We start from the raw sequence: 14,382 nt of genomic DNA, 5'->3' as shown, positions 1-14,382 counted from the left end.
CCAATGGAATGGGAGAAGATATTTGCAAATGACATATCGGATAAAGGGTTAGTATCCAAAATCTGTAAAGAATGTACCAAACTCAACACCCAAAAAACAAGTAGTCCCGTGAAGAAATGGGCAGAAGACATGAATAGACACTTTCCCTAAGAAGACATCCAAATGGCCAACAGATGCATGAAAAGATGCTCAACATCACTCATCATTAGGGAAATGCAAATCAAAACCACATTGAGATACCACCTCACACCGGTCAGAGTGACTAACATTAACAACTCAGGAAACAACAGATGTTGGCAAGGATGTGGAGAAACAGGAACCCTCTTGCACTGTTGGTGGGAATGCAAACTGGTACAGCCGCCCTGGAAAACCGTGTGGAGATTCCTCAAAATACTAAGAATAGAACTACCCTACGACCCAACAATAGTGCTACTTGGAAGTTATCCAAAAGATACAGGAGTCCTGATTCATAGGGGCACATGTACCCCAATGTTTACAGAAGTGTTTTCAACAATAGCCAAATTATGGAAAGAGCCCAAATGTACATCAACTGATGAATGGATAAAGAAGATGTGGTTTATACGTACAATGGAATACTATTTGGCAATGAGAAAGAATGAAATCCTGCCATTTGCAACAACGTGGATGGAACTGGAGGGTATTATGCTAAGTGAAATAAGCCAGTCAAAGAAAGACAAATATCGTATGTTTTCACTCATATGTGGAACTTGAGAAACTTAACAGAAGACCTTGGAGGAAGGGAAGGGGAAGAAATAGTTTTAAACAGAGAGGGAGGCAAACCATAAAAGACTCTTAAATACAGAGAACAAACCGTGGGTTGATAGGGAGTGTGGGAGGGGGGAAATGGGTGATGAATATTGAAGAGGGCACTTGTTGGTATGAGCACTGGGCGTTGTATGTAAGTGATGAATCACAGGATTCTACGATTCTACCCCCGAAACCAAGAGCACACTGTGTATACACTATGTGTTAGCTAACTTGACAATAAATTATATATGTTTTAAAAAATACAGAATTATACATTTAGCCACATGTATTTTTAATGACCTAGTATTATGTTCATGTAGTTAGTGATCATAAAAACCAAGTGATGAAAGATGGAAAATAAAGGTGAAATGAAAATGAAATAAAAAATAGATTACTAAATTCTGCTAACATTATCTCAAGAAATTTTAACATGTATTTACATGTAATCCTCACAATATCCCTTGGAGTTAATTATCCTCATTTTAGAAATGAGTTCCAGGGACTTGCATGTGATCTTGAGAAAACATGACAGACCTGGAACTTCTGATTCCTAACCTAGTAGATTCTACATTGTTCATGTAGGGCTACAAATCCCTGTTGGATTTGTTTCTTTTTCTCCTCCTCCTCCTCCTCCTTTTAAAACTTTGGATGTCTTAGCTGCTCTAACAGTTCACTGTGTTACATCTCTGGTAAGTTTAGAAGTACCATCCAGACAGCACCTTTGATTGAATTAGAAAAATACAGTTGATTATACCAGTATTGACACAGAGGGGATACTACTGTGTTATTTAATGACTTCATTTTCATTAGTGCTATCTTTGTGGTGTTGACGGGTCCATTAGCCTTTATTCTCATTGAAAAATTATTTCTAGAAGGTTTGCCTGTCGACCCTAAGATTCACCAACAGATTGTTTTATTTTGTTTATAATTAAATTATAGTCTTTCAGTGTGTATTTTGAGAAATTCTGTTTTTCTGGACTTTAAAGTTCTCTTTAATCCCAGTCCTTCCATTGAATCCTAAATGTTTCCTTCTCCTTTTTAAAGGTGGATTTCATTGACTGGGTAGACAACATGTGGCCGAGGCATTTGAAGGAAAGTCAGACTGAATCAACAAATGCCATCTTGGAGATGCAGTACCCCAAAGTGCAGAAGTAAGTGGCTTTCCCTGCATTTCCTCAGGTGCATCACCGGGAAACCAGAGTGATGGCAAGGAATGGTTCCTCCCTTTGGAGCCTTGGTCTGTGTCCTAAATGATCAAAAAGATGAATTCTTTAAACAGATTTTACAGTTTCAGAGGGAAGAGTATATATAACGGTGTCATAACCCACAATTACATAGTTTAAAGAAAATGTGTCGTTCTGGTAACATGATGACGCAGTTGTGCTCCTCTTACTGACTGGGAATTGATTATGTGGAAGGTGGGGTGCACAAGGGGAGAGTGTGGTATTGTGGTGGGGCATGCTCTCTTTTTCTCATCGGTGCACTAATGGCTGCTGTTTTTTTTTGGGTCAGGTACTGTCTGATGAGTGTTCGAGGCTGCTATACTGACTTCCATGTGGACTTTGGTGGTACCTCTGTTTGGTATCACATCCATCAAGGGGGAAAGGTACGGTCATAGTTGGGATGGGGATTGGAATCTGAAGCTGGTTATATGTCTCTGCTTCAGTTCATGCATGCCTAATATACCTAGAAATGAATCTGCTAGGAAATTGTCCCCTATTCTAGAGAGAAACGTTGATTACATTGACCCTTTTGGCTTGACTTCAGTAGGAATTCGTATTCTTCTAGTCTGCTGTCATAATACCAATATTGGCATAGTACTTAGTAAACCTCAGCAGCCTTATTTTTAGATTCCCAAGGCAGAATTCTCCACTTGAAGACAAGAAAGTGGTTTTAGGAAGACAAGACAATTTCTCTACGTGGAAGTGTAATAAAGTAGTAGATGGCAACACAAATTTTGTATAGATTCAGGATGAAATCAGCAAATTAGAATCCAAACCACCTTTCCCTATTTTGAAGGCATTGATCTGAAATGTGGCCAGAGGAAGCCTTTAAGTCCTCCCTAAGGATGTGAATAGATTTTGAAAGATTATTCTCATTCGTAAAGAACTGTATTCCAGCTTGTCAGATTGTTTCTGAATGCTGTGTGAGAATGGAAATCTGGGATTAATGTTGGAGGTTTGTAGTATTACGCTCTTATTATTACCCTTTTTTCCCTTGCTAGAAGTAGATGCGTTTGTGAGAGAAGTAGAACTGGAATGAAAACACATAATGCTTTTAAAATGTGAGGTCCTAATTTAGAACAACTATACCTCCAAATCCAAAGTCATTTTGTTTGCTTTGGATCCATTTCAATGGTATCTCAAGTTTTGTCCTTTTGGTCTTGGTTCCTACCCTAGAACAAAGTAAGCTAGGCCTGTCTCTAGAAGATATTGTACCTACTGTATTTCTTAGGACTGTAGAGGCCAGACAGCCAGGGGCAAGTAAGGGACCTCCTAGGTAACAAACTGAATGTCCCTCTTCTCCCTGAGTCCTGGATGGGTTCTGGGTTCTACAGTCAAACTCCAGGGAAGCCCTAAAGCCATTTCATCAAGTGAAGGACAGAAAATATCTGCTTCCTTGGGGCCTCTAGAATTTCCCAAATGGTCAGGTTCTGTAGGCTAGGAGGACTGCTTGCTGCTCTTCTGCCTGTTGGCTTTAACTTTGTACCTGTTTATCAGTTGAGGGAGACGACTGGGTCATGTCAATGGCTGTTAACAGACTGAAGTTTTTTAACTCACAGGTCTTCTGGCTCATCCCCCCTACAGCCCACAACCTGGAGCTGTACGAGAATTGGCTGCTGTCAGGGAAACAGGGAGACATCTTTCTGGGTGACCGGGTATCAGATTGTCAGCGCATTGAGCTCAAGCAGGGCTATACCTTCGTCATTCCCTCAGGTAAGCAAGATGGGAAAAAATTAGTTGTTTACTCTAGCCACTAGAATTAATGGATTACCACCAAGAGTGGTTGTGATGCTGGGGTGGACAGAAAACAATAGTGTCCTTTCCTGTCATTATGGATTAGATGGTAAGAATGTGGATTTTTGAAAAAGGCACTGATTTTCCACTAAAATCAGAATTGTCAGTGGTGGCTTCTCACAGAAGGTCTACATTTGGACTGCACATTAGGTCTAGGTAATCAGAATCTCTAAGGATAAGACCTGGTCAGCGGGCAGTATCTAACGTCTGGGTGAAAGAGACCTACTTTCTAAGGGATGTCTATGAAGGCTGGAGTGTAGTAGCATCAGTGATAATTTTTAGGAGGTCACTAGTTACAAAATAAGTATTTACAGCACAGATTTTGAAGTCACAGACCTGTATTAGAATTCTGACACTTGTAAAAAAAAAAAAGAAGAAGAAGAAGAAGAATTCTGACACTTGTTTACCTAATACCTTTTTGGTCAAATATTTAAACCTCTGTCACATTTTGTTTTGAGGAGTAAATGGAAATACATGTCAGCTCTTGTACTGCACCTTCACAGTAGGTGCTCCTGTAAATAGAAGCAGCATTTGTTAAGCTTACTGTATGCTAAACACTTTACGTGCATTTTCTGATTTAATACTTACTAGTAACCATATAAAGTTTAATTTTTATAGAGGATATTGAGGCTGCAAGAGATTAAATAACTTGACCAACCACTAAGTAACAATCAGAGTAAAAAGTAGGATCTAGGAGTATTATACTAGTTCTCTGAGAGAGCCATGTTGTAATGTGTGCTTACAGTCACTACCCTCCATTCCCTTTCTTCTAGGCTGGATTCATGCTGTGTATACTCCTACGGACACATTAGTCTTTGGAGGCAATTTTTTGCATAGTTTCAATATCCCCATGCAATTAAAAATATACAACATTGAAGATCGGACACGGGTAAGTAATTGTATTATGTAACAGTTGGATGTGAAGAGATTAACTCCATTTAAGCCAGATGTTAGATTCACTGGTAGTTTATCTCAAAATTTCAAAATTTTTCTTTGAGTTAAAGTGCAGTGTTAACATTTCAGGGACACTGAGAAAAAAGTTTTAACAAGATCTACCTGCTTATTTTGGGGAACTCTAATTCTTTGAGGTTCTTGATATCTTGGATTTTTATAAGGCTAGAGATAGACATTTGGTAATCTTTTGAGCCATGTTTTTAATATGTATGCTCGTAGAATAACCCAGTGTAATGGGATTCATCAAGTCAAAAGTCACAACTTTGAGTGCATGTATGTATCTTTATTCTGATTACTGTCTAACATGTGAAATGTTGTACTTTTCTTTTTTAATGTTTATTTATTTTGAGAGAGAATAAGGGAGGGGCAGAGAGAGAATCTCAAGCAGGCTCTGCCCTGTTAGTACAGAGCCCGACTCCAGGCTCAATTTCAAGAATTGTGAGATCATGACATGAGCCGAAATCAAGAGTTGGACACTTAACCGACTGAGCCACCCAGGTGCCTCTGTACTTAATAAATAAATGTGCATACAGCTTTTCTCAGCTGGGGTTCCATGAGAGAATTAAGTCTTTTAGAAAATGATATGTGTGTCTTATTCTCTTGGTTTTCTTTCCCTAGGATGTTACATAGCTGATACCATTCTAGATATATAGGAGAAAAAGTTCATTACATGTAGTGGGTACCCTAGCAAGAGTTGCAAACTTTTTCTGAAAAGGATCAGAGAGTGAAATACTTAAACGAATGAGCATGGCTCAAATAAAATAGAATTTTATTTATGGACACTGAAATTTGAATTTCATATAGTTTTCCCATATCCCAAAATGCTCTAATTTTAGGGGTTTTTTTCAGCCATTTAAAAATGTAAAAACATTCTTAGCTCACAGAAAAACAGGCAGCAGACCAAATCCACTAGCTGCTGTTTGTTGGCCAACCCATGTCTTGGGGAAACAGGGCTTAATTCTTTAGCAGAACCCAAGTTGGTGAGGGCTGAATTATATATGATGAAAGCATAGATGTTGTAGACATTAAACAGCCGTTAGAGTATAGAGCCTTTAGAAGGCATGATGTTCTCACCTTGTTCTCAAGTAGTTCAACATAATAGTAATAACAACAACAACAACCATGTTGGGACACCTGGGTAACTCAGTTGGTTAAGCGTCTGACTCTTAATATGGGCTCAGGTCATGATCTCAGAGTTCGTGAAATCGAGCCCCCTCCTCAGGCTCTGCGCTGAGCATGGCGCTTGCTTGGGATTCTTTCTGTCCTCTCTCTGCTCCTCCCCTGCTCGTGCATGCTCTCTCTCTCAAAATAAATAAATTAAGTTTAATAATAATAATTACAGCCACGTATGTGAATAGAGATTAGCAAATGTGGGGAAATGTTAATAGCTGGTGAATCTTGAAGAATGCTGTAAGCATTCTTAAACTTTTTGGCAGATTAAAAAAAATAATAAGATAAAACAGAGGGGGAGGCAAACCATAAGAGATTCTTAAATACAGAGAACAAACTGAGTGTTGCTGGAGGGGTGGTGGGTGGGGGGCATTAAAGAAGGCACTTTTCTGAGCACTGGGTGTCCTATGTAAGAGATGAATCACTGGGCTCTACTCCTAAAGCCAAAACTATAGTGTATGTTAACTAACTTGAATATTAAAAAAAAAAAAGAAAAGAAAGAAAGAAAGAGAAAGAACTTTTTTAGCAGATTTGAAAGTTTGCAAAGTTAAATTTAAAAAAAATCACAATTTGGGACGCCTAGGTGGCTCAGTCGCCTAAGCATCCGTTGATTTTGGCTGAGGTCATGACCTCACAGTAGTGAGACTGAGCCCCACATTGGGCTCTGAGTTAAGTGTGGAGCCTGCTTAAGATTCTATCTCTCCTTCTTTCTCTGTCCCTCCTCTACTTGCTCTCTCCCTAAAAATAAATAAATAAATAATCACAATTAGTGAAGACATTACAATTTTTGGAAGGAATAGTCATTGACCTGTTTACTGCAAACATGATCAGTTAGCTATTTTGGTGCCTATTTTGAAATATTTATTTTGGTTAGGAGCTATTACACACAACAGTGGTATTGTTCGTGTTCTAGGGATTGCCCTACTTGAGTTAAGAAGATACAGTGCTTTTAAAATAAATTTTATAAAAGTAAATTTCTGCTTATTAAGAGTAATGAGGGGTTCCTGGGTGGCTCAGTCAGTTGAGCATCCAACTTCAGCTCAGGTCATGATCTCACAGAACATGGGTTTGAGCCCCATGTTGGGCTGTCAGCATAGAGCCTGGAGCCTGCCTCGGATTCTGGGTCTCCCTCTCTCTCTGACCCTCCCTGCTCTCACTCAGTCTGTTTCTCTCTCTCTGAAAATAAACAAACATTTAAAAAAAAAAGTAAACTACAAAAAATAATTAGTAAGTTTGAAATTATAATAATAGTAAAAAGTTAAAGTTAAAATGTTTCAAAATTATGTAATTTCACAGAATACTCTTATTTAACTCCAAATTATTCTGAGGTAATACCACTTATCTACTGTAAGAATCTGAAAATTAGTTTTTAGAAAGTACTCCCCTTTTTTGGCTAAAAATTACTGTATTATACCCATGATTTAATTGCTTAGTTGCTCAGTTTGAGGGAAGAAAGGGAGAATATGTATATATTCAGTGGCATAGGTGAAATGAGGTACCTTACCTTCACATGGAGTTTCTTACAGACTGTTAAACTTGTAATAACTGATCTTGATTTACCTATCTAATTTTCTAAGACTTTGTTTTTTGTTTATGAAAAAAATGTCAAATTTCAGTCTAACCACCATATTATTCCATTTTTCCCAAGTATAGCTTAATTCTTTCATTCTCAATAAGGAACTCCTCTGTGTTTCTACAAAATTTCATTGAGTCCCTGCATATGTATGTACAAAGCAATTATTTTTTTATTGCTTTCTACACCAGCCTTTTATGTGCCAATACCAGCTGGTATCCAGTTAATATATTACCTTACAAAAATGCAGTGTGTTGTAAATTTAAGACAATGTTTTTGGTTTCTTTTGCCATGCCAGTGTGGAAATACCATACTATTTACACGAGTGCTGAGGGGCACCTGGGTGGCTCAGTTGGTTAAGCATCCAACTTTGGCTTAGGTCATGATCTCATGGTTTGTGAGTTCAAGCCCCACATTGGTTTCTCTGGTGTCAGCACAGAGCCTGCTTCAGATTCTCTGTCCCCACTGTCTATCTGCTCCTCCCCTGCTCATTCTCTCCCTCTCTCTCTCTCTCTCTCTCTCTCTCTCTCTCTCTGTCTCTCCCTCCCTCCCTCTCTCTCTCTCTCTCTCTGTCTCTCCCTCCCTCCCTCTCTCCTTCTCTCCCTCTCTCCCTCTCTCTCCTCTCTAAATAAATAAACTTTAAATAAACTTGAATGCTGATAATTGTTCCACTGGTAGCACTGAAAAGCTCAATTCTGTAAGGTGGATTTTTTAAAAACTCTCTCCCTGCCCCACAAAAAATTTTAGCCCAGTCTTAGAAACTGATATACTCTGTAGTATCTGGCAACATAGATAAAATATGAGGCAAGTTGGGTATGTGATATCTTGGCTGTTATTAATGCAGTCTGATGAGTTCCAAGTAAAAAATCAAAAGTTTAATGATCTACTATAAATTACCTTTTTTTTTTTTTTTTACTGTCAGTATTAGCTTTCAACAGAGTCCCAGAGGGCTGTAGAATTTTGGGTTGTCCTGAACTTTTAATAAAGACCCTTCCAGAAAAGTGTTAATACCTGTAAAAGGTGAGCAGAGAGGTCCGTGTATTATATTTAACTTGGGGGCATCTAGTGCCTGTTAATTCTTGTGGTCCCCCTCCCACACCTTACCAAAAGTAAATTAGTTTGACCTTCTTTTAAGCTCTTACTTATTTTTCAGTAGGCTTTAGGCCCAATGTGGGGCCTGAGCTCACGACCCTGAGATCAAGAGTTGTGTGCTCTACTGACTGAGCGAGCCAGGCACCCCCAATTTGACTTTTAAATAAAGGAGGAAAACCTCTTCTAGTTGTTAAAACTGTAGTTGCTTAAGAGACCTCGATTCAGGGGCACCTGAGTGGCTCAGTTGGTTAAGCATTCGACTCTTGATCTCAGCTCAGGTCTTGATCTCAGGGTTGTGAGTTCAGGCCCTCCATGTTGGGCTCTGCGTTGGGCGTGAAGCCTACTTAGAGAGAGAGAGAGAGATTCAGAGCCTGGCTCCTCTGAATTGGAAACCTAATGAAAGGTACATACCTCTCCTGCCTTGCAATGAGGAAAGTAATCTCCTCATTCCACAGTTCTGCTCCATGACCTAGTGAAGGATTTTAAAAGTGGCCTGGCATCCAGATTTCCTTGATTCAGGAATACTGCCTGACGCGGAGCTTTGAAAAGGAGATGAGAACGTACTCAGGAGTTGAATATTCAAAACAATCTTAGAAGTATCGTATGGCTTATCCTTTTGAAAGATGTCCTCTCTAAAAGATGATGGCAAAATATATATAGGTTAGTCCCCATTGTTGATCTTCCTTACTGGTTAATCCATGCTGATTTGCCTTTTCTTTGACTATGCTAGATCTAAAGGGCAGTTCTTTTTATTATTATTCAGCTGGAATAATTTCATGCTACTTCTGGAGGACATGGAAAAAAAAAAACTAAAGACAATGGCTGATTAGGCCATGTGGAACAGTAATCTAATTTGTGGACTTGCCCTTTTGGCAGACTACAAAGTACTGTACAGACAAGCTGAGAGTTGATGGTGGGAAAAATACTGTCTTGTGTCTTAGACTAGACAAAGCTTGAGAATGAGTCTCTAATTATACTTTTCTATAACTTCAACTCATGTCCTGTTTTCCATTAGATTCTTTGTTTCCTGGTCTTCTGATTGAGGTTAAAACTGTAGTGAAGGCAAGACTGCTTGGCACGCCTTTATGTCCTAAGAACCCTGAAACCATTTTCTCAAGTATATTGTGTCTTACTCTAACACTTTACTCCCTGTCCCACAACTTTTTTTTTTTTTTTAAGAGAGTGAGTGTGAGAGCCAGGGAGAAGGGACATTGGAGAGAGAGAAAGGGAGGGAGGGAGGGAGGGAGAGAGAGAGAGAGAGAGAGAGAGAATGAATCTCAAGCAGGCTCCACGCCCAATGCAGAGCCCGACATGGGGCTTGATCTCACAAGCCTGGGAACATAACCTCAGCCAAAACCAAGAATTGGCTGCTCAACCCAGGCGCCCCCACAACTTCTTTTGATGCTTTCCCAAGACACCTTCTTGGTGGTTCTGAGATACCTTTTAATTTCTAGTGATTGTTTCCCAAGACCAACATTTTTCAGGTTGTCAGATCCACTTAGATTCTTGTTCCAGTTGCCACCCTACGTTTCAGGTTGACGAGAGAGCATTTTTCCTGGGTTAATCTTTGCAGTGATTCAGTTTGTCTTACTCTCTTTCCTTGAAAATTGTTATCAGCTTGCTTTTTCTCATTGTTTTGTTCCCATGCAGGTTCCAAATAAGTTCCGCTATCCATTCTACTATGAGATGTGTTGGTACGTGTTGGAGCGCTATGTATACTGCATAACCAACCGCTCCCACCTAACTAAGGAATTTCAAAAAGAGTCCCTCAGTATGGGTAAGTGTTCTGCCTACGTGAACTTACCTGCTTGGGTCTACAAAATTCATTCGTTGAAGCTGAATGTTGTTTACAGCTGATCTCTTACCCAGATGTGAATTATTAGGCAAAATGAAATATCTGGATCTCCTCTTTGTCTGAGTTGTTAGTACCTTAGCTCCTTAAGAAAGATGATCACTTTTCTGCTGTGTTTTATTGTATAAAGAGTGGTCTTTGGCAAAGTAAAAACTAAGAACACGCCATCATACTAACTCTTACTGTATTCCAGGCACTTTACTAAGCAGTGTATATACATTAAATTCTAATCATTACTGATGAGGGTAGGTATTACTATCTCATTTTACAGATGGTGGCATTTAAGTTTCAAGGAGATTAAAAAACTTGATCTGTGATCTTATAGTTAATAAGTGGGAAATAATAATAACGGTTAATAAGTGGGGAAGGTACAGTTTGAATCAGATTGGTAAGACTCTACAATCTATATCCTTAACTTCAATGCTTTAATGTTTCCCCAACTTCTATCAAGAGAAATATTTTATTGGATGGCAAGATACTTTGTTTTTCTCCTGACTCTCACTGAGATTGGCAGCTTCAAAACTGAGAACAGTGGATGTGATTAGACAAGAGTACTTTCGTTTTCTTTCTTGATTTTTTTAAATGTTTGTTTATTTACTTTGAGAGAGAGGGAGAGAGAAAATCCCAAGCAGGGTTTTTGCTGTCAGCATGGAGCCTGACATGGGGCTTGATCCCAGGAACCATGAGATCATAGCCTGAGCGGAAATCAAGAGCCAGACACTTAACCAACTGAGCCACCCAGATGCCCCAGGATACTTTCAGTTGTACATTTTTAGGCTGTTCTATACCCTAAGGTGCAGAGGAGCCAACACTGTAATATCTTGTGGTCATATGTTTCATGGAATCTTCAATCTAAACCAGATATTTTTGGGGCGCCTGGGTGGCTCAGTCAGTTGAGTGTCCGACTTCAGCTCAGGTCATGATCTCGCAGTTTGTGAGTTCGAGCCCCGCATCGGGCTCTGTGCTCATGAGCCTGGAGCCTGCTTCGGATTCTGTCTCCCTTTCTGTCCCCCCACTCGTGTGCACACTCTCTCTCTCTCTCTCTCTCTCTCTCTCTCTCTCTCTCTCTCTCAAAAATAAATAAACATTAAGAAAAAAAACTAAACCAGATATATTTTTCCTTTGAGGGTTGTTTATATTCTTGTTTGAAAATAAAAAATGGTCGAGTACATGAAAGCAGGATACAGAATTGTGTATGTAGCATAATCCCAGTGCAACTATAGTCGTGCACATATGTGTCAAAAAAGATGGAAAGAAAATACACATCAGTTGTTGAGTTATCTAAGGGCAGAGGGATAAGGGATGACTTCTTTGCACCATCCTATATTTTCTAAATTATGATTATTTTTATTATTTTAATGTTTGTTTATTTTTGAGAGAGAGAGCATATGCACAAGAGAATCTGAAGCAGGCTGCAGGCTCTGAGCTCACAGTGCAGAGCCCGATGCGGGGCTCGAACCCATGATCCGTGAAATCGTGACCTGAGCTGAAGTCAGACCTTAACTGACTGAGCCACCCAGGCGCCCCTGTTTTCTAAATTGTTACTAGTAAACATACATTACTTTTTTTCCCTTTGGATTGGCTAATTAATTTTTATAGGGTATTTTTTATGTTTATTTTTGAGAGAGAATGTGCACAGGTGCATGCGCACATGAGTGGGGAAGGGGCGGGGGGTGGGGGGCAGAGGATACAAAGCAGGCTCCCTGCTCACAGCAGAGAGCCCAATATGGGGCTTAAACTCACAAACCATGAGATCATGACCCGAGCCAAAGTCAGACACTTAACCAACTGAGCCACCCAAGTGCCCCACCCATATAGTTTTCTTAAAAAAAGGTGGGGGGGGTGGCACCTGGGTGGCTCAGTGGGTTAAGCGTCCGACTTCAGCTCAGGTCATGATCTCGCGGTCTGTGAGTTCGAGCCCCACATTGGGCTCTGTGCTGACAGCTCAGAGCTTGGAGCCTGTTTCAGATTCTGTGTCTCCCTCTTTCTCTCTCCTCCACCGCTCATGCTCTGTCTCTCTCTCCTCAAAAATAAACGTTAAAAAAAAATTTTTTTTTAAGTTATTTATTTTTGAGAGAGAGCATGTGCGAGTTGGGGAGAGGTGGAGAGAGAGAAAATCCCAAGCAGGCTCCGCACTGCCAGCACAGAGGCTAAGGTGGGGCTCAAACCCATGAACCACAGGACCATGACCTGAGCAGAAGTTAGATGCTCAACTGACTGAGCCACCTGGGTGCCCCCCCTTTTTTAACTTTTTATTCAAATTCCAGTTACTTAACATGCATGGACGATATAGTGATTCAACTCTTCCATATAGCACCCGGTGCTCATCTCAAAAAACACACTGCTTGGGGCGCCTGGGTGGCGCAGTCGGTTAAGCGTCCGACTTCAGCCAGGTCACGATCTCGCGGTCCGTGAGTTCGAGCCCCGCGTCGGGCTCTGGGCGGATGGCTCGGAGCCTGGAGCCTGTTTCCGATTCTGTGTCTCCCTCTCTCTCTGCCCCTCCCCCGTTCATGCTCTGTCTCTCTCTGTCCCAAAAATAAATAAAAAAACGTTGAAAAAAAAAAAAATTTAAAAAAAGCACACTGCTTAATCCCCATCACCTTTTTTAACTCATCCCCTCACCCACCTCCCCTTTAGTAACTAGCTATCAGTTTGTTCTCTGTAGTTAGGGTCTGTTTCTTGTATTACTTTCATAACAAAGAACCAATTCACATTTAACAATATTTCTTTCACTAAAACTTTTGACTGTCAAAAATCTTCCCTTTAAAAAATACTCAGCGTGTGGGGTGCCCAGGTGGCTCAGTCGGTTAAGCATCCGACTTCAGCTCAGGTCATGATCTCACGGTTTGTGAGTTTGAGCCCTGCATCGGACTCTGTGCTGACAGCTCAGAGTCTGGAGCCTGCTTCGGATTCTGTGTCTCCCTCTCTCTCTACCCCTTGCCCCCCCCCCCTCCAAAGTAAATAAACATTAAAAAATTAAAAAGAAATACTCACTTTGTTAGCCATATTGACAGGATTCAATTCCAAAGTTTAATTTTATGGCAAAACTTTCAATAAAACTGCTTTTTAGGGGCACCTGGGTGACTCAGTCAGCTAAGCCTCCAACTCTTGATTTCATCTCAGGTCATGATCTCACAGATTTGTGAGTTCGAGCCCAGCATTGGGCTCGGCATTGACAGTTGAGAACCTGTTTGGGATTCTGTCTCTCTCTCCCTCCCTCTCTCTCTCTTTCTCTCTCTCTCTCTGCCCTTACTTACCCCACTCACATGTGCATGTGTGCGCACTCTCTCTCTCAAAATAAACTTGATTAAAAAAAACTGTAAGTATATGCTTCATAATATCTGCCTTTTTGAAGAAAAGTTAATGAAATCATAATCCCAAATTTCAGTTTGGACTTGAAACTAATTTACAGCCATTTTCAGCTGACTTTTTATAACCTCAGGGCCCCTTCCATGCTACCTGTTCCTCTTGTTGATCACACAGTCAAGTGGCATGTTCTTACTATATTTTTTTTCTTGCTGGCAGATTTGGAGTTAAATGGGTTGGAATCTGGAAATGGGGATGAGGAAGCAGTGGATCGAGAACCAAGGCGCCTGAGCAGTAGGCGCTCTGTCCTCACTAGCCCCGTAGCCAATGGGGTCAACCTGGACTATGACGGACTGGGCAAAACCTGCCGAAGTCTTCCAAGTCTGAAGAAAAGTTTGTCGGGGGACTCATCCTCTGACTCTAGCCGGGGCTCCCACAATGGCCAAGTGTGGGATCCCCAGTGTAGCCCCCGAAAGGACAGGCAGGTGCATCTGACCCATTTTGAGCTTGAAGGCCTTCGCTGTCTTGTAGATAAGTTGGAGTCTCTGCCACTGCACAAGAAATGCGTCCCCACAGGGATAGAAGATGAAGATGCTCTTATTGCCGACGTAAAGGTAAGGTCGGTTATGTCGCATGACAGCCCCTGGTCT

At 40.6% G+C, this 14,382-nt stretch overlaps 1 protein-coding gene across 3 annotated transcripts in view; it reads left to right on the top strand.

The window, feature by feature from the left end:
- KDM2A (lysine demethylase 2A) overlaps positions 1-14,382 on the top strand; it is a 116,150-nt gene that overhangs the window by 77,769 nt on the left and 23,999 nt on the right. For all 3 annotated transcript variants that reach the window (XM_086676792.1, XM_086676795.1, XM_025915505.2), the window contains 6 exons: positions 1,813-1,919; positions 2,281-2,374; positions 3,551-3,704; positions 4,559-4,674; positions 10,225-10,351; positions 13,952-14,346. In XM_086676792.1, the coding sequence (XP_086532918.1) occupies positions 1,813-1,919; positions 2,281-2,374; positions 3,551-3,704; positions 4,559-4,674; positions 10,225-10,351; positions 13,952-14,346 (993 nt within the window). The remainder of the gene's footprint in view (positions 1-1,812; positions 1,920-2,280; positions 2,375-3,550; positions 3,705-4,558; positions 4,675-10,224; positions 10,352-13,951; positions 14,347-14,382) is intronic.

The sequence above is a fragment of the Puma concolor genome, chromosome D1 (assembly GCF_028749965.1).
Source record: "Puma concolor isolate L17-30 chromosome D1, mPumCon1.1.hap2, whole genome shotgun sequence".
Classification (NCBI taxonomy): Eukaryota; Metazoa; Chordata; class Mammalia; order Carnivora; family Felidae; genus Puma; species Puma concolor.
This window is presented reverse-complemented; position numbering and strand designations above follow the sequence as displayed.